Source organism: Melanostigma gelatinosum, assembly GCF_949748355.1.
Source record: "Melanostigma gelatinosum genome assembly, chromosome: 21".
In the NCBI taxonomy this organism is placed as follows: Eukaryota; Metazoa; Chordata; class Actinopteri; order Perciformes; family Zoarcidae; genus Melanostigma; species Melanostigma gelatinosum.
The window spans coordinates 19,200,051-19,217,962 of NC_136654.1; the positions used below are offsets into that span (position 1 = coordinate 19,200,051).

A 17,912-nucleotide genomic window follows, 5' to 3' on the forward strand; every position below is an offset into this window, starting at 1 on the left:
TCTATACTTGCATACACCCCTACTTTGAATGACGGCAGAGCCAGGTTTTCATTTTTTATTTTATAGCAACCTAAGAATAGACCACGCTCGTCATCCTGGCATTGTTTTATGGACAATTGTATGTACTGTTTGCACATGTGCAAAAGACTACACTGTGTCATATGTACGTGTAGACATGCAGCCTTGGTTCATTGCCCCACCGCACCCCGAGTCACTTTGCATTAATTCTGCTGTGGCTTGATATAAACAAACAGCAGACCAATAGGGGCTTCAGACAGAGCCAAGCGAGCCACGCAGGCTTTGATCTTTTTCATCGTCAGACATGATTGTGAACAGAACGTTTTGGGGACTTTTGGTCAGTCTCCATGGGTTCTGGGTAATTCTAACACACGTCTTTCCCATCGATCAATCAATAAAATAAACAGCTGATTACGTTGCAGCCCTGATAGCTGCACTTCATTGATTTTACACGATAACTTTATTTTCCCGAGTCCTACTCATCCTGTGAAAACAGTTGTATACTGTACAGTCCGGTCTGCGTCTCTGAGGAGAGCTGAAGTTCAGAACTGTTATGAACTGAAGACATCCAGCATGAAGAATAAGATTTTAAAAAATGATAAACTGACACCGTTGTTCCTTTTTAAAACAGTATTATTGGATCATTTATATTTCACGTAAGCAGCTAACGCTTCAAATGTTGTGTTTTAGTTACAAGTGAGTGTGCCAGAAAAACAAAATCTGACTTAGTATTTACAGAGGGCAGATTCAAGTGTAAGAAAATACAGTGATATATATCTTAAGTCTGTTAGTTCATGTAAATTCACTGTTCCCATTAAAAATGGATTATCAAATACATTGTCATATATATCTTCATTGTACAGGTCATTAACATTCAATCACAACATCTTCTGTAGGCATCGGATCGTTCATATTGGGCATTTTATTATGTTTTTCTACGATGAGTATTGCAACCAATTTAAAACGTATTCATCACTGGAGATAGCGCTGGCTTTTTTTTTTACTTAGGTGGAAAATTGCAAACAAATTTTAAAAAGTACAGAAACCACAGTGACTCCTGCACTTCTACAGCTGTTAAGAACGTGAATCTGTTTCCTCTCTACGGGCCGTGTTGTTTATTCACAATCCGTGCTTTCACCCAAAATGTTTCATTGAGAGATCTCCACAGGTGCAACAAAAAAATCTTCAATTATCAGTTTTGACTTTTTTGGGTCGACTGCTGCCCCATAATAAACACCGTAGACAGATTTTAGACCTGCATGGAGACTCTAAAGTGTCCCAAAACCTACTGAAATTGCACGTTCAGACCCTTTACACCACATTTGTCAGTGCATTGTGTGTCAATAATGTAAGCCAGTGTTGACTGCAAACAGAGCATGTCCCATCACTGAACTGTAGTGGTGGGCGCTGTGAAACTAATCTCACAGTAAATTGCACGGGGGGGACCTCCCGACGGGACTTCGCCTGCTTCTATTCACACACTCCTCCCTCACCGGATCCTGGACCAAACTCTCTCCTCCCCTCATCTCTGCCGTTAGGACAGAAGGATCTTGGCGGCATACAGCAGCATCCCACCCAGACCGATGGTGGCGGCGATAGCAATGACCCTCACTAACAGGAAGTCCATGGAGTCCTCCAGCTTTGTGTGCAACCGCAGCACCTGCCGGTGGGCGTCCTCTCGGCCGCCCGAGTTCTCGATGACGTGATTGGCCAAGCCGCGCTTTTCGTTAAGCGGCATCTGCGCGGCCACGCGCTGCTCGGCCTGCTCCTGGGTCAGGCCGTCCCTCTGCATCAGGCGCGAGAGCTGAGTGGCAGGGTCACTGAAAAGGAACAGACAATGGCGGTTATTTATGGTGCCTTGTTAAAAAATAAAAATCATCCAGAGGCGGTGAGTCACGCTAACAAGGCACACAGAGGGCTGGAGAGAGGTAACCAAAAACGCACAAAAAACTGGGCTTAATGGCCAGTTTCTGTCACAAACAAGCTAAAAATATAATGATTTAAAATGCAAAACCTGTGTACAAACTGTCAAAAAAAGTCAAAGTGACGGGGGGAAAGTGAGCAGTGGTCTTACCAGTAAACTACTACAGTGTGGTTTAGAAACTGAGTGAGACGTCTGGTTTCAAAGAGAAGGGGCACATCCAGCACCACGTAGCGGTACCCTGGAGAGACAGAAGAAGAATCAATTAGTGTCAACACATTTACACTAAAAAAATAACAGAATCAAGTGCATTTTAGTTTATTTTTTAGGCACTTGAGATATCTCGAGTTGCTAACAAATCAATGTAACGAGTGGGAGTCGTGACAGGTGCAGTACGTTTTGTTTGTTTTTAATTCTGAAGTGATTGCTGCACGATGAACCACCCGTGGCTCACTTTCAGTAAACGACCGCCCTTGTTCATGGTCACCAGATAACTGGGCAACACTAGGTTCCTCCCTCACCTCTGAGAAAGTAGAGCAGGATGTCTTTGAGCATTGCTTTGTGGATCTCCGGGTGGGTGATGGAGTTCAGCAGCTTCCTCTTCTCCTCGTCGGCGAAGATGAGCTGACCCAGCTTCTGCCTGTCGATCTCTCCGTTCTCGAGCAGGATCTCGGGCCCAAAGTGGTAGACGATGCGGGAGTAGGCAGGCGTGTGCGGCTCCACGACTGTTATTCGAGAAAGGGCGACAACATTTGGTTGTTTTTTAATGAACAAAGAAATGTCAAATTAAAAAAAAAAAAGTGTTTTCGCGTATAGATTGATAGACGAAACCAGTGAGTGTAAGATGTTTAAAAATAGCACACAAGCTAAAGATGTATTGGAGGGATAATCTAAATGTATTTAGTAACAGACTCAATCACATCTTTAGCATAAAGCCTTATATTTTCTCCGACATAAAACTAACTGTACACTGTTCACTTAGATCTGTGACCTTTTTATCTTCACCACGTAACTACATCATCGTCCCTGCAGTCAACAGAGACAGCCGTCGTGATTCATGCATTCGTCTTAATGAACCTCCTACAGGCCTGGCCTCTTCTTTATCCCTTCAGTATAATAACAAACATTGTTAAAGTCAGTGATGTGAGCCATAGGGGCGAATCCCAAATCGCACATCTGTGTGTAATTGAGGGTTCAAGCCGGATGGGGAGGGGGGGGGGGGGGGGGGGGGGTGTTCGCCTACCTTTCCTGGCCACAACATCTGCATCAATGATGGGGCACCCAAGCTCCCGGAGCATTGACGACACGGCGCTTTTCCCCGAGGCGATGCCTCCCGTCAGCCCCACCAGGAACATCTTGAGGCAAAGACACGGAGAGATGTATTCAAGCAGTGCAGTAGTAGTACTGTTACTGCAACTGTTTATGGAGACGGAAGATACATTCATTAAACAATTAATTATGCTGGCATAGAAACAACTCGATTGGCTAAAGCTGGATTTGTTTGTAAATTAAAAAAAATATCAGGGAACTTTTTCCTTCAAGTGAAAATACATAAAAGTAAATAAAAAACAGGCTATTAAAAAAATACAGCAAGTTATGTATATGTCCACACACAATAGTGTCAATATATAGGGAATTGTTGCAATATTTGACGAATGATACCTAAAATAGAGACACATAAATGCCAAATATTTCCAGATTTAAAAACGTGTCATGAGGTATAAAAACACGCCCCCTGCTGAGGAGGCGTTGAGCTACACGCAGGTTATGTATCATGCCAAGAAGTAAACCAGGGTCTGTTTGACAGCTTTGAAGTTATTCTTAACTGAACACCAAAATAAAGCCCGAACAGGCTTTACGGCTTATTAACGTTGGAATCAACGAGAGAACGACTGGTTGTTTCCAAACACATTTAAGTTACTTTGTCGCAGTTATCAAAGACTTCCTTTTAAGTATTAATGCTTTTTAACTTGCCTCGTGTGTTACGCTCCTTTAATTCACCGAATGTGCAGCGCGCGAGTCCAGTCAGGTGCAGAGCCACAGTGGTGGTGGTGCGCCACTAAACAACCAGGATTGCTAACAAGCTAACGTTAGCACACGTCTTGGATCAGAGTCGCTATAAATATGCAATGAAAAGAGGTCGCAGCCATTTCCGCGTCGTCCTGTTAAACACGCAGCTAAGACGACACAGGTTGGCGACAGTCGTGTTAGATATTGCTGTCTGCAACTCTTGACTGTTGCACAACTGATTGCTAATGACCTAGCCTGACGAGTGCCACCTCAAACATCTTCCGACGTTTGTTACATTAGTTCCGCCTCGCTCATTGAAAACCAAACTCAACGGCAGACATTTTTTTTTTCCAAAAACGTGTTTATTTCACAGCAAAACAAAGATTTGCATGAATGAAAATGCAAACACAGTTTCATGAAACAGAAAAGGTAAATCCATAAAACGAAAACAAAACATATTTCTGCCAAGTTCATTCTCCTGTGAGAACCTTTTCAGCTTGTTGATCTGTACTTGGCGATGGCATCTCTGACAGTACAGGCAGACCGGAGGAGTTGCGGGAATGTTTGGACCGTTTCCCTCTGTGCACCATTTCACCTCCATCCTCCCCTTCCTCCAGCTCCAGCCGGCCTCTTTTCACAAAATGGTTTATTCTGGACTCCAGGCTCTCGCAGCACGGACGCTCCAGCAGCGGCCGGTAGTTTTTCTGCCTGCTGCCTTCTACTAGCCAGCAATGGTTAGAGGACACTCCACCTGTGGATGGAAACAAGTGAAACTATTTATATACAGTTGAAATTCTGATTAGGTAGACTAGACTGGGTCCAATAAAAGTATTTAAAGGATACATAGGGATGTAATCTGTTAACAGGGAAGTTAGCTAATGCATTAAATGGAAAAAAGTATACATGGTCTGTTGTGGATGTTGTTCTGGGCAGACGTTAGATTCCTAAACTATTATCCCAGTCAGACTAAAACTAAAAGTGTTGAGGTTGTCCGGGTCGGTTTCTTTCTCACCTATGGACTCCAGACCCTGGATCATCCCATGGAGGATGTGGGTCCTGACTGCACTCTGGGTCCAGTGTTGTATTAGTGCAGACAGGACGTAGGTCGCCTCTTCGGTCTCCTGTTTCCAGCTCAAACCTTCGAAGTGGCAGTCGTGCAGCACCAGCGGGTAGTCTACCGCCATGCTAGAGACAAGACAGGAGATGCAATTGTAGTTTCACTGTTTGTTTGTTACGATCATTGAATAAGATTGAACATAGGATTAATTTTTTTTAACTTGTGTAGGATATGGAAAACATCCGATATTCACACCTGTATTGGGGCTTCCTGGGGTTGCTCTGAACATCCAGCAGCTGATTAATTATCTCCGGGGCTTCCAGTTTCTGCCCAATCAGGAGAAGCAGTGCCATCATGCATCGTACCTGCAGCATGACACAACAGGAAATTCGCTGCAGTAAGAGACCGCGAATGTCATTGATCATCAATGTATATGGACCGGCTTTAAAGTAACGTAAGTTATCGCTGAGAACAGCTGTAAAACCTGTGGAGAAAAATACCTGGTGGTAAAGGAAGCCCAGTCCTTTGATCTCAAATATGAAGAGGTCATACTGGTCCGTGCTGGGGATGAGCTGAGGCCGCACAGGCTGGACGGATGCCGACAGGATGGTCCTTTCAAACTGCAGGACTCCGTTGCCCACATCCATTTTGCACAGGTTACGAAAGTCAAAGGTGCCCTCGTATCTGTTGGGTGTTAAGAGGCCCTAAAATCAGAACTGTGACTTTGAGGGTGTGACACGTCAGGGTTCAAAGCTTTGTGTTTCCACCCACCTTTTTGCAGCATCTGCCATCAACGTGACATCCAATGATCCGCGGGGGAAGTAGTACCGGTACGTGCGTGACTGGCAGTCGAAGCGTGCGCTGAAGAGTTCTGCTACTGGTGACCAGTCCAAGATCCTAATGTCCTGGGGCAGGACTCTGTTCAGCATCTTCACGTATGGAAGCTCAGAGCCAGTAGCTTTGGTCTTGGCACTAACAACAACATGTTCAGGGACTGTGACGCCCAGTCCTCCACAAAACTGTGTGGAGCGCAAATCAATGGTTATGACCTGTGGAGAAAAGACAGTGTTAGTGTACGCAGGCCGTCATGTTGTTTTTGTTTATGTTGCTGCCTAATGATACCGTTCCTCATTACTTAAACTCACTTGGGAAAAAGCACTGACTCCTTTATCGGTGCGACCACACCGGTGGTAGTTGGAGGTCTGTCGGTCCTGAACCAACCGTGTCTTTAGCAAAGCCTCAAAGAGTCTGGCCTCCACCGTGTTGTCCGTGTTCTCCTGAACCGCAAACCCCTGGTAGGACCATCCCAGGTAAGCCAGCCGCAGAGCCACGTGGCGCCGAGGGTTGGCAGAGAAGTCAAAAGGACGCTCCTTGCTTTCTTTCTTACCCTTTTTTCTGCTGCTGGTGTTAGTGTTAGATATACAGTCTCTGTTTTCATTCGGGGATGGATCGGACATCAGCTCTGTGTCAGCTCCAGCTTCACTTGTCTCCTTCAACTGGGACTTGAGCTTCTCCAGGTCGGCCTCCAGCTCCTTTATCCGCCTGATTAAAGCCTCTGACATGCTGCTCAACAAATAACAAAAAGAGGATAACTTTGATTTAATTTGAACATACACTTAGACCTACTTAGCTAGTTGTTAAATGATAAATGTTTAATTAATTCATGTATTTTACTCAACAGTGTCAAACCAACTTAAGCAGTATATTTTGTACTTTTGCTTCATTGCCAGTTGGATGTTAACACACTATTAAGCCTAACAGCTATCGTTAGCTGTAGGTCCAGCTGACTAGCTACACGCTGCACGTACAGTCTGTTGTTAGCTTAGCTCGTGTGGTTTGTTACACTGCAGATATTAAGGCTAGTGCTGGTCGTAAATAATATCGCAATAAAACTGTTACTTTACCTTTTGATTGTAGTCTCAATGTTGCTGATAAACTTGTCTTTTCTTCAGTTTTTCTTGGTTGATGGCGCACACATTACTTTTCGTGGTCTGCTGGAGTCGGACTCATTTTGAGACCGGACGCATTTCCGGAAGGGGGCTTCCGGGAAATGTAGTTTATTCATTAAAGTATTACATCCGTAACAATTATTTCTCCTAAACGTATGACTTATCAGAGCTACCCAAAGAAAAATATTGATACAGAACACATTTTCCCAATAGGTTTTTTTTTTTGTCTTGTAATATATAATTGGACCTCTTCAGCCCTCTTCAGATCTGACGAGGACAGAAATGGTGTGTGGATGAACTGCTCAAAACTCCTAGGAATACATGTGATGGACATGTTTGGACACAAGCCAAAGAACCAAACAGCAGCATGCAAGAGTGTCCTGTTCATTAAATTCAACTCACTGTGGTTGATATTCTGTCCCTTTTTTCCCAGTTTACTGATCTCATTTTGTGGCTACCGCTTATTATTTGGAGTTGCTGTGAGTATGCAACTCAGACCAGATTCAAAGATGGCAATAACATGATGACCTGTGGCTCTTAGCCTCGACTGCAGACATGAACCACTCAACCAGAACGTATCACACATTTATTGAAAATATTCCCAGTGGCATGAAATTTAAACATGAGATGATTATAACAGGCCATTATAGACCAACAGATTTCCATTTGTCAGTAAGAAAGAAGCAATGCAGGGTTGTATCAGTGACACGATCCTATGAACTACATCTTTAATCTTTAAGTCAAATTTGAGAAAGAATAGACAAGAAAAGCAAATAAAACCGGTTAAATATGTCAGTGATGTGAGAAGTCGGCTGTGCTGGGCCACGATGACACATCAGCTCATGTTTTCGTAGCAGTTTTGTTTTAAGTTCAGACAGAACAACGCCCCGGCGACTATTCCAAGAACCTGTAGCGGGTAGAAAAGGTTGTAAGTTACTAGCAGAAAATGAACTCAAAGACGGGTCAGACAGGTTATTTTCTTTCTCTGTGAAATCAAATTAATTCTGGACTTCACCACCTGGGGCAAATATGAGTCTTCATTCCGTTTCTTTTCTGTCGCAGTTCAAAGTGTCTGAGCACATGGAGCCGTCGACACTGGGACTTGCTTCGGGGCTTCTTACATCCTTTTGAGGGCCGAGCTTCTCCACCAACATGAGCAGCCGCAGGAAGCCTCACCCGACTCCACCGGCTGGGAGAGGACCGAGGCCTCTGGCTGCAGCACAACAATCAATCGTTTCCACAGTGGAGTGAGTGGCCGGGATGCTTCTGACACACTGCCATGTCTTCCATTCTCCACATCTCTTTCTATCCATTCATGTCTTTTTCTCTGTCCATCTCAGAGTTTTTATCCCCCGTTTTTCGCCCGCTTGCTTAGAGCTCAAGCCAGGGTGCATCAGGCTGTGACGGACCATGCTGCTTTCTAATTCCAGACACAGTGTCAGAACTTCTGCTCCTTTCTCTGTCCTCATTAACCACTGAATCACAGTCGGCTCTTTGAATGTATGTGAGGGAAAGATCATGACAAAACAGACTGGAGGTTGAAGGTTTTACCTTTTATTCAAAGGACATCCACAGTTTATCTGCTATAGAGGACAAGCCATTTACGTGTACACACAAGTATGTGCCGTTATCTGTCTCCTGCTCATTACTGACGCTCGGCAGACGAGGCCGTATCTGCTTGGTCTTATTTGCCTGCAAAGAAATGTCATGCTGAAGAGACAGAAGATGAATATTTTTGATTACTGCAGTTCTCATAAATACAATCTATTGTGTTGTTTTCAAACTGCTGTGGACTTTATAGTGGTTTTGTTTGAACTTTGTCCTTCCCACTCTTTGCTTTTCCTGTTTTGAATTCCACAAGAATTGCTGTAGAAACCTTGTTTGATTTCCGTCTGATAAGGATAATTGTCGAGGAAAGAAGTGGGGATGTGGGGCTATCATCAGCTTGTTGTACAATAATGACTTTATAGTGAAATGGTCCAAACACGGGTACACAAAAAGTTCAGCTAAATGCATTCAAGTTTGTATAATATTGTGATGTAGCTTTTTACCTTATATGGCTCGTTCTGAGGAATGTGCCAACGCTTAGAGGACCTGTACTCAGCACTAGCAGCACATGTTTCCAGGGTGATGTCATGTGTTTTGATGGTCTTTTATTTATTATCTTTAGACATTTCAGATCTGACGCATCAGTTATTTCGTCCAAGCGCATTATCTCCATTTTTGGTGAATAATCAGCCTGAAAAGGAATACTGCTCTCTGCCTTACATCAGTCTTCTTTATTTCTCTAACCACATCTGTGTAAAGTAAGCTGTGCATGTGTGTGAGCAACATGTGTGACTTTTCTTTATACCCGAGAGCTTCGACGTGGACAGAGCCAGTAAACAGTTAAGCTTTGCTCCATATCTGGGTCATCAATCAACAATGCTCCCAGGGTCAGGGGACATGTTTGTAGTCTAAATGACGTGCCTCCCACCATATGGTCCTACTTACACATACCAGTCCATGCAACTGTTTCCTTTCATTCCTGCACTGACCACAGTTGAGTGAAACGTGTCCATTTGGAACCACAACATATAAACACATTTGTTTGAGGGTATAGCTTTTAGAAAACAATATCATGCAACCACTGTTATTGTAGCATTGCGTGTTAGACAATAGTCGTTTGTTTGCCTGAATAACTAATCAGCCACGAATGCATTTGTTAATTCCGCATTCCAATGCCAAAATGTAATATTCATTTGTGGTTTATATCAAAGTCACATGTCGGTTTACTTGGATCACAAGTTGAAAAACTTTAACAAGCATAATAATATGATAAAAAAGTAAGATATTATAGACTATAAATTATCTAAAACGGCTCATAGGCTTATTGTACTGAATAGCACATTGACTAACAAATAAATACACAATGTAATATCGTTTGAATGAACTTTATTGATCTCCAAAAGTGAAATTATTTCACCAACAAAACAAAAATGTTATATGAGCAACAATCAGAGAAAGGCTCATGAAAGACAAAATCTTGTATTCTGGAAATAAAAATAAAATTCAAGTCAGTGAGGCGTTCATAGACAGTGTAAAAGCGCTTTTCAGAATAGTAGCAGAGACAAAGAAAACTCCTATCAACTACCTTCCCTTGCTTTGAATATGGATGCGAGAAAACCAGTCTGTAGTCAACGATCATGCAACAAAGGGTAAATGAGAGCACACCTTGGAGACACACCCAGCCAGCAACCAATCTCCATTTACATCTCAACAGAAAGGCGTCTCATTTACATGTGGAGCTTGGACCCACTTCTCCACTTTCATTCAAAGAAGCTGAAAGGCTCTGGAAATGAAAAGTCCCTTCAGTGATCCCTCGACATGTCGTCTGTCGCACAGCAGCGGAGTGAACGCACGCAGAAAGCTGCCCTACAGGCTTCTCTTGATTCCTGCGGTGACTCTGGCAGTGTTGCTCAACCCACCGAGTGCTTAGAGGGAATAGGTGTTCACAGGGGGTGAAATGGCTAAAAGAAGCTGACGGTGGGAATAGTTTTTATGAGGAAAGCCACCAGGTAAAAGATGCTTTTTATACTTCTTTGGTGTTTCTTTGATCTCCATCCACCTCAGTACCCTCTGTTTTCTCTTCAGCTTGAATGTTTTGTCTCTCCCACACGTTTCCTGCCTCGCTCATACTTGTTTTTGTTTTAATCACATGTGTCTCTCTCCCTGTGTCCTCAGTGCAGAGGGACAGTGGGGGCTGGACATGTGTGTTTTTAATTGGCCTTCCAAAAAACAGAGCTGTTTCCTGAGAACTGGGGGGGGGGGGGGGGCTGAGGGTGGGCAGTGATTTCAGAGGCCGAGTGAAAACAGAGGCTCCTCCTGTTAGCCTGTCAGAAGATGTGTGAATAGAGACAGGACGACTTTTCAGCACATCGGCTTCACACACCGCAACCAAGAGAGGACGAGGAGGCCTGACTGATGAGTGGATATTCCATTTCTACTTCGGGATGGAGAAGGATGGCGGGAAGCCAAAGACCTATGTGTCCACTTTTCGTTTGGCCCTCAAGCCTCAAGCCAGAAGTTTCTGTGTGGAGGAGCGAAAAGAGGATGGGCCGGATGCAACCAAGAGGACGTTCATGGGAAACAACAAACTGGGAGTCTCATCAGCAGCAGGTAAAGACGAGAAGAACAGGAGAAAAGTTGGCTTTTTAATGAGTCACTCTGATTTCTACAGCAGAACTGGAATCTATTCATAACATTTACCACATTCGCACCTCACCTAAAGCCTCAGACCCCTGCAGCCCTCATGTTTTATACGTCTTTAACATTGCAAAACCAGGAATACTGGAGTCTGTTAGATTGCACACATACGTTGTGGTTAGCTTCCCCTTGGGCTACTTCTCAAAATAGTACTATATGTCACGCGACGATTGTGAAGTGTGTCGTTTTTGCAGTTACTGTTGTCAGAAATATCTTTCGGCACTCAGAGTAGATAGGAGTGACATGCAAACTGCCTCTCCCCCTTCCCTCCCCCCCCCCCCCCCCCCCCCCCTATGTCTACACACACCAAAGTACATGTGTGCGTGTTTGCACACACCATCTGGTGGGGAAGTCTTGTAAACACCATGTCAAATTCCACACTCACAACTAACAGTCATGTGTGGGGCGGAAAGGCTCACAACGCTCCACTGAAATATTGCCGAATGGCTTTTCCCGGTTGGTCAGCGGTAGAGGAAACACTCATCTGAAAACTAACCCGTCGTCCCAAACGTCTCCTCTCCGCTCAGACTCCAGACGGACACCCGTCCAGGCGCTTGAGACGCCTCACTTCAAACAAGCGCTCAGGGACTGTACAGTCTGTGAAGGAAGGGATGCTTCTTTTCAAGGTGCGATCACGGGAAGTCGACCTCTGAGCGTTTCCTGGCTACACAATGGTAAATGTCTGAACATGTCCACCTCCACTATGAGCAAGGGTCGAGCCACAACATCCTGTATTTAGAAGGATATTTATGAATCACTCCTATTTTGTCACGTAGGTAAGCGGGTGCACTCAAGTCATACTTCCTTCCAAAATGGTGTGGCCAGTCTGACTCTGAGTCAGTGTTCACGTGGAGATGATGGGACGTACACCTGCGTAGCTGAGAATACTGCTGGGAAACGCTCGAGCAGCGCCGTGTTACATATCACAGGTAGAGCAGGGGTCAAGTGTCAAGTTAGGAATCGCTCACGTCACATACGTACCTGTCCTTGAATGAATCGTAGTCACTCGATCTGTGTACAGTAAACCTGTTTCTTCTTTGTTGCTGATAACAGCAACAAAGGAAATCCCCAGAACAAGCAACCAGCTGCACAGTGAAGTCACCTTCACGGTTGGATCTCCCAAAAACACAGAATTATCTTCAGCTTCTAAAGAGAGAAGCGTGCACAGAGAGGAAGAAGACAAAGGTACAAAGCAAACTTCTGTTAAGCTTCTGAAAAAAATATTTGTAATATCTTTCTGCCTTTCTTCTTTGCTACAGATTTTTAAAATGTCTTCTTCCAAATAATGCAAATGAATCATAAATACGCTGACAATAGAGGGCAGGGAAGCAGCAACAAACATTGAATGACATACATTTTGTTTCGTGAATCAACATACTTATTGTGTTTTAAACTTCACTCACCTGTTGCAGCCAACCGACACACGAGTTTGTGCTTCCTAAAAATGGAGCCCCCCCTTTCATTCAAAAGTGCAACGCATTGGCTGTCTGTTGATTGCAGTGCTTCTGCAACCAAACATGACTGCTCGCATGTGATTGGTTAGACACTTCTCAAACCTGCCTGTAATGGCACACGCCTATAAATGCACCTTCTTCTCCAGTCCCCACAGCTAGCAGAGACACCAACCCGCAAACAAAAGTCTCCAGCAAAGGTGAGGAGAGGGCACTGCAACATCGCACATCGTGCATGCGGTGATGTTTTCTCAATTAAACCAAGTCTATCTCCCCAGGACCTCCTGTGGAGTTTGTAGACCCACCAGAGCAGGTGGAGGTTCGGGTAGGAGCGCAGGCCCGACTACACTGTGAGTTCAGGAGCAGCTCTGTCCCTGTGGCCTGCTGCTGGATTTACAAAAAGAACAAGGTGATGCTGGTTGTTGGCATTGTTTGATGCATTACATTCCCGCTTATCAAATTCTGCACCAGTAAAGGCTCACGTCTTGGCATGTACTTCCACCTTGCTTCCTCTTCAGGTGGTGGTCGGAGGGCCGAGGATGTCTGTCCGGAGCAGTGAGACACAAAGCGACGTGGAGATCTCTCAGGCCCGTCCAGAGGACACCGGCTCGTACACCGTCGTGGTACGGAACGTGAAAGGCTCTGCCCAGCATACCGTCTCCCTCGGTGTCATTGGTAAGACTCACTTTGGTCTACGGTTCGTTAGTTGGCTGTCAGAGTTCTCCAGTGACTTGCGATGATGCAACACTGGCATTTGTTGCGTCTTGAATGCAGGCACAGATATGAAGGTAGGGAAACGCTCCAAGAAGCACCAAATTATGCCACTTGACTCACCCGTTGCGTCGTCTCTTGCTATATGAGACGATATATTTTGTTCTTGAATTTTTCGTCAGACCGGCCCGACCCACCAGCATCCCAGCCTGTTATTTCCCAGCTGTCCACTGAGTCCCTGGTCCTCTCCTGGACGGGTCCCAGCTATGACGGAGGCACAGCCGTGCTGGGCTACAAGGTGGAGTTCAGACAAGAGGGCCAGGACGAGCCCGACAGCTGGACTGAAGGAACGAGTCGTTGTAAAAACACATCCTACCACGTCCTCTCGGGCCTAGAGCCTCATGGTCGGTACCGCTTCCGTGTCAGAGCCTACAACTCTGCAGGGGTCAGCGAACCGAGCCAGGAGTCTGAGTGTGTCAAGATGGCGACCGAAGGTAAGTAATCTGTTTTAGTTTGTGGAATGTTTGAGGAGAGGAGGGATGTGCTTATTGCTCACCTGTGTGTATTTTGTGTTAGAAGAAAAAAAGGATGAGTCCGAGTCGTACGTCACGGTGACCATTGACACCAAACACAAGGCCAAGGACTTCTACGATGTGCATGAGAAGCTGGGAGTGTAAGCACGGAGTTTTAACTTCAGATTCTCATGTCTGTCGATTGCATAAGAGTAAATTGATAACTGGCTTTGAAAGCGAGGTGAAGTTGTAGTGCCTTTTTTTTTCCAGTGGCAAGTTTGGCCAGGTGTTCCGGATGTCCCACAAAGACACGGGTCAAGCGGTTGCAGGGAAGTTCTACCGAGCCCGAACCTCCAAGGAGAGAACGGCAGCTCGCAAAGAGATCGCGCTAATGAACAGCCTTCACCACCCCAAACTGGCCCAATGCCTGGCTGCCTATGAAACGCGCGCCGAGATGGTCATGGTCTTGGAGTAGTAAGTAATGGAGTGGAAAGGTGACTTTGATCTGGTAGAATCATGGCGTATCTGGTGACAATAATAATTTGTATGATTTAGACTGTAACCCTTCATATTGATGGTCTGCGTCAAATATTTTCACCACAGCAGTTATGGGTTGTTTTTCAAGCATGGACCTGAATGATGTGTTTTTGTTTTTTTGTTTTGTCTGCCCAGTATTGCGGGCGGGGAGCTCTTTGCGCGCATCGTGGACGACAACTTCGAGCACACGGAGCCCACCAGCGCCCGCTACATGCAGCAGATCCTGGAGGGCATGCAGTACGTTCACAAGCAGAATATCGTCCACCTGGACCTCAAACCAGAGAACATCGTCTGTGTGGACACGACTGGTACGCGGATCAAGATCATCGACTTTGGCTTGGCTAGTGAACTGGGTGAGTCTGCTGGATTCGTGTCTTAAGTCCTACTGTGGTAAACTTTTTTTTTTTTTTTTTTTTTTTTTTATACTTTTTTTTAGAGGGTAATTCTTTCGAACACAGGATGCATTCTTTCTGCTATTTATTTATTTTAAATTGTGTTTGCAGCTGCTCACCAGGGACAGTGAATAAATCACCCACTGTGTATTCTCATGAGTGGCACTTCCTTTGTGCATTCCAGTAGAAGTTACAATCCAGGGAAATCCGAGGGTCTCGATAAGGCGCCATTCAAAGTTGTGCATGCAGAATAAAATGCTTCCTGCTATGGTTCACATAAATGCACTAAAAATATCTTTTGGGCTGCAGAAAACTGCATCAACTTTAAATATAGTTTTGTGATTTTCCCACCCCTGAATGGACACCGGGTCACTCATTTAAATTCATGCCAGTAACTAAAGATAACATCAAGGAGTGTTTCTAAACTCCTAGATGTGTATATATACAATGCACTAAGTCTTTTAAACAACTACCTCAACTCAGCAAAGCTGTGAAGCCTATTCGGGCAGTAAATTTGGTGACGCTCCAGCAGTCGCATCTCCAGACTGGGCGGTCTATTTAGAGATGACTGTAGCCATAAACTGGGGGGAAAAACACCAAACATTCGGGGTGACGCTTTGAATTGCTTACTCTTGTCTTCATGTTCTTCAGAGGAGGGCAAACCTCTGCTGGTGATGCACGGCACGCCGGAGTTTGTGGCCCCCGAGGTGATCAACTATGAGCCTGTGGGCCTGGAGACCGACATGTGGAGCCTCGGAGTCATCTGCTTCATCTTGTAAGTCCAGCAGTGGTTATGGTGGTTTAAATTAAACTATTCTACAAATTCAGATTTGGCGCCATCTCCTGGTAGTGTTGTATTACTACAGTCTATAACATTAGTATTGTAGTTCTTAAAGTGGGCAATTTATTTGAGGGAATAACAAATTCAAGACGGTTCATTTATCCTCGGGTCAATTAAAAAAACAAAAACAAATTGTGACTGGGTACAAATCTCTCCTCTGCAGAAACATGACGCAACACGTTTTCGTCACTGTTGAATTGTTTTGTGACCGATAGGCTCAGTGGAGAATCGCCCTTCCAGGGGAACAACGATGCAGAGACTTTAGCTCATGTGACTGCTGCCCAGTTTGAGTTTGACGAGGAGAGTTTTGAGGACATCTCCGATGAGGCTAAAGACTTTATCAGCTCCCTCCTGAAGAGAGACCAGAGGTCGGTCTGCTTTTCCCTTCCTCCTTTTCTAATTCTGACCTACACCATGTGATGAATGTGCTCACAAGCTGCTCGGATTAGAGTACCACTTTGTGATACAATGACAGTTTCACGCTCAATACTCATGAGAAGCAGCTACAAGAGTGTGAGCAAAGTCCTCAAAAAAAATGTGCAAACCACATGGCCAGTTCTGAATATTGTTCGTGGAGAGCCAGGAGTTTATTGATGCAGATAATCCAGTCGGCTCAGGACACTGCCGGCATTTGACAGCCTTTGCTTCTCCCTCCAGATGCAGGTTGTCATGTGCCGAGGCCCTCGCCCACCCCTGGATGGTCTCTTTTACACCACTGAACCGCAGACCCACCAAGTCCCTCAATAAGGGGAAGATGAAACACTTTCTGGCCAAGCGCAAGTGGAAGGTAATGCTGAAAAATGACTAAAACGCCGTTAGCCCTGCATTGGACAAATTAACAGTTTTCTAATCAATGCTTCCCTGTGATGACCTTTCAATCCTTTGTCCCATATAGTCCTTAAGCTTGGTTAGTGTAGTTTGTCATCCAGTGCCATTTGTCTTTTTTTAATAAACTTCCAGAAAACTGGCAAGGCTGTTTTGGCCCTACAGCGGATGGCTAATCTCTCCAACAGGCCAGACTCTCCTGGCAGCTCCTCAGAGGGTAAGGCCGATAAAAAGACCCACACACATACGTCCTGGAGCTGCATGCAGATGACTCACAGTTTCCGATTGTCGCTTCAAGTTGACCCTTTTGTGATCTGTAAAGCCTTGTTTCTGTTTTATTCATCACCATCCTCCCTCTCATCCAGAGTCAGGCTGGAGCCAAGAGGCAGAGGAGGCCATCCAGTCTCTGGATAAGCAGCTTCAGAGTGAACCTCGCTTCCAGCAGACCCTGAGGGACACCACCCTCCCCAAAGGAGCAACCGCTCGGCTTACGTGCCTCGTCAAGGGTAGAGTGACAGAACTGTGCTGTTCTTCATTAGATAATGCCGCGCCACATTATACAAGGGAAGCAGAAAAGACGACGTGGTCTGAAAAGCTCCGACTGCAGTAGAATGAGATCTAAACTGAAATATGAAAGTATTCCACTCAACTGAAAACGGCTTCATCCGAAACGTCTTGAAAAGCAACTTTAATAGGCTTGGGGAATATTGAACACTTAGTTTGTTGTGTATCTCGAGATCAGCTATCGCACATGAAAACATTCAGAACTGTCATGTTGGTATATTTTGTTCCTGATTCTGAAATACGGTCTTATTGTCTCAATCCCAGGTTACCCGCAGCCGGAGGTGAAGTGGCTTCAGAATGACGAGCCGGTGTCTGGATCAGTCGGAGTGACAATGGAGCAGCATGAAGACGGGCTCTGCTCTCTGCTTCTGGCTGATCTGGAGCCTTCTGACTCTGGGGTTTATGTGTGCAGGGCCAGCAACAAGCTGGGGGAAGCCATGTGCTCTGCCAAGCTGAAAGTGGAGATGTGATTGTGTGGGGGGAAAAAAAACCCAACCAGTGGAGGCAACCATATAAGATTTCCTTCATTTGGATGGAGACTCCTCCAGAGAAGGTTGATAGGAGTGGTTTGCTTACACATAATTTCAAGGCAGAAAGGGGGCGTCTTCTACCATCAAGTGGCTGGATAACAAAGTTTGGACACGCATGCCCAAAGCCCTTTGTGTCACCAGCGACTAGCGCATTTACCAAGTCGTCGTCTTAGCAAGTCACGCTACCATGGAAAGTTTTATTTCACAGAAACGAGGCGATGTCATGCTACTGTGGCTGAGCTCGGCACCGCTCACTCACTAAGGCGCATGAAAATTGTACATTTTGCACATTTAAATATTGTTCATAAATAAATTGGTTAAAAGTGGTATTTCTTTTTTGTTTTTCAAA

General features: G+C 45.0%; 3 protein-coding genes across 4 annotated transcripts; 1 reads left to right on the forward strand and 2 right to left on the reverse strand.

Annotated features, from left to right (window-relative positions):
* Window positions 1-661: 661 nt before the first annotated feature.
* dcakd (dephospho-CoA kinase domain containing) lies at window positions 662-4,204 on the reverse strand. Its single transcript, XM_079293208.1, has 5 exons — window positions 3,914-4,204; window positions 3,183-3,294; window positions 2,461-2,664; window positions 2,093-2,180; window positions 662-1,838 (listed from the first exon to the last, which is right to left on the reverse strand). Exons 2-5 carry the CDS (start codon window positions 3,292-3,294, stop codon window positions 1,553-1,555), a joined length of 690 nt encoding a protein of 229 aa, XP_079149334.1. The 5' UTR covers window positions 3,914-4,204; the 3' UTR covers window positions 662-1,552.
* A 193-nt stretch (window positions 4,205-4,397) lies between these two features.
* On the reverse strand, window positions 4,398-7,022 carry pus3 (pseudouridylate synthase 3). Its single transcript, XM_079293079.1, has 7 exons — window positions 6,911-7,022; window positions 6,152-6,569; window positions 5,778-6,055; window positions 5,507-5,690; window positions 5,262-5,371; window positions 4,962-5,134; window positions 4,398-4,700 (listed from the first exon to the last, which is right to left on the reverse strand). The coding sequence occupies exons 2-7, from the start codon at window positions 6,566-6,568 to the stop codon at window positions 4,420-4,422; spliced, it is 1,443 nt and encodes a 480-aa protein (XP_079149205.1). The 5' UTR covers window position 6,569; window positions 6,911-7,022; the 3' UTR covers window positions 4,398-4,419.
* A 3,824-nt stretch (window positions 7,023-10,846) lies between these two features.
* Window positions 10,847-17,875, forward strand: LOC306795085 (myosin light chain kinase, smooth muscle-like). Of its 2 annotated transcripts, XM_079293429.1 has the most exons (17): window positions 10,847-11,113; window positions 11,728-11,874; window positions 11,977-12,129; window positions 12,254-12,385; window positions 12,801-12,851; window positions 12,930-13,060; window positions 13,170-13,326; window positions 13,545-13,856; window positions 13,939-14,035; window positions 14,145-14,348; window positions 14,547-14,764; window positions 15,455-15,578; window positions 15,860-16,012; window positions 16,302-16,431; window positions 16,605-16,686; window positions 16,835-16,975; window positions 17,298-17,875. In XM_079293429.1, the coding sequence occupies exons 1-17, from the start codon at window positions 10,948-10,950 to the stop codon at window positions 17,501-17,503; spliced, it is 2,604 nt and encodes an 867-aa protein (XP_079149555.1). In that variant the 5' UTR covers window positions 10,847-10,947; the 3' UTR covers window positions 17,504-17,875. The 2 variants fall into 2 exon arrangements, with proteins under 2 accessions (XP_079149555.1, XP_079149556.1); XM_079293430.1 differs by lacking the exons at window positions 11,728-11,874; window positions 11,977-12,129 and having other exon boundaries at window positions 17,298-17,871.
* Window positions 17,876-17,912: the final 37 nt, after the last annotated feature.

Bases quoted from the DNA above. Each gene is read 5' to 3' on its own strand.
- dcakd (XM_079293208.1), bottom strand. From the start codon at position 3,294: ATGTTCCTGGTGGGGCTGACGGGAGGCATCGCCTCGGGGAAAAGCGCC. The intron at 2,181-2,460 runs GTGAGGGAGGAA...CTGTCTCTCCAG, and splicing joins CCTGCTCTACTTTCTCAGAG to GGTACCGCTACGTGGTGCTG. The intron at 1,839-2,092 runs GTAAGACCACTG...GTTCCTTTTCAG, and splicing joins CACACTGTAGTAGTTTACTG to TGACCCTGCCACTCAGCTCT.
- pus3 (XM_079293079.1), bottom strand. From the start codon at position 6,568: ATGTCAGAGGCTTTAATCAGGCGGATAAAGGAGCTGGAGGCCGACCTG. The intron at 6,056-6,151 runs GTGAGTTTAAGT...TTTTCTCCACAG, and splicing joins GAGTCAGTGCTTTTTCCCAA to GTCATAACCATTGATTTGCG. The intron at 5,691-5,777 runs GTGGGTGGAAAC...AACACCCAACAG, and splicing joins ATGGCAGATGCTGCAAAAAG to ATACGAGGGCACCTTTGACT.
- LOC306795085 (XM_079293429.1), top strand. From the start codon at position 10,948: ATGGAGAAGGATGGCGGGAAGCCAAAGACCTATGTGTCCACTTTTCGT. The intron at 15,579-15,859 runs GTAAGTCCAGCA...TGTGACCGATAG, and splicing joins GGAGTCATCTGCTTCATCTT to GCTCAGTGGAGAATCGCCCT. The intron at 16,432-16,604 runs GTAATGCTGAAA...ATAAACTTCCAG, and splicing joins TGGCCAAGCGCAAGTGGAAG to AAAACTGGCAAGGCTGTTTT.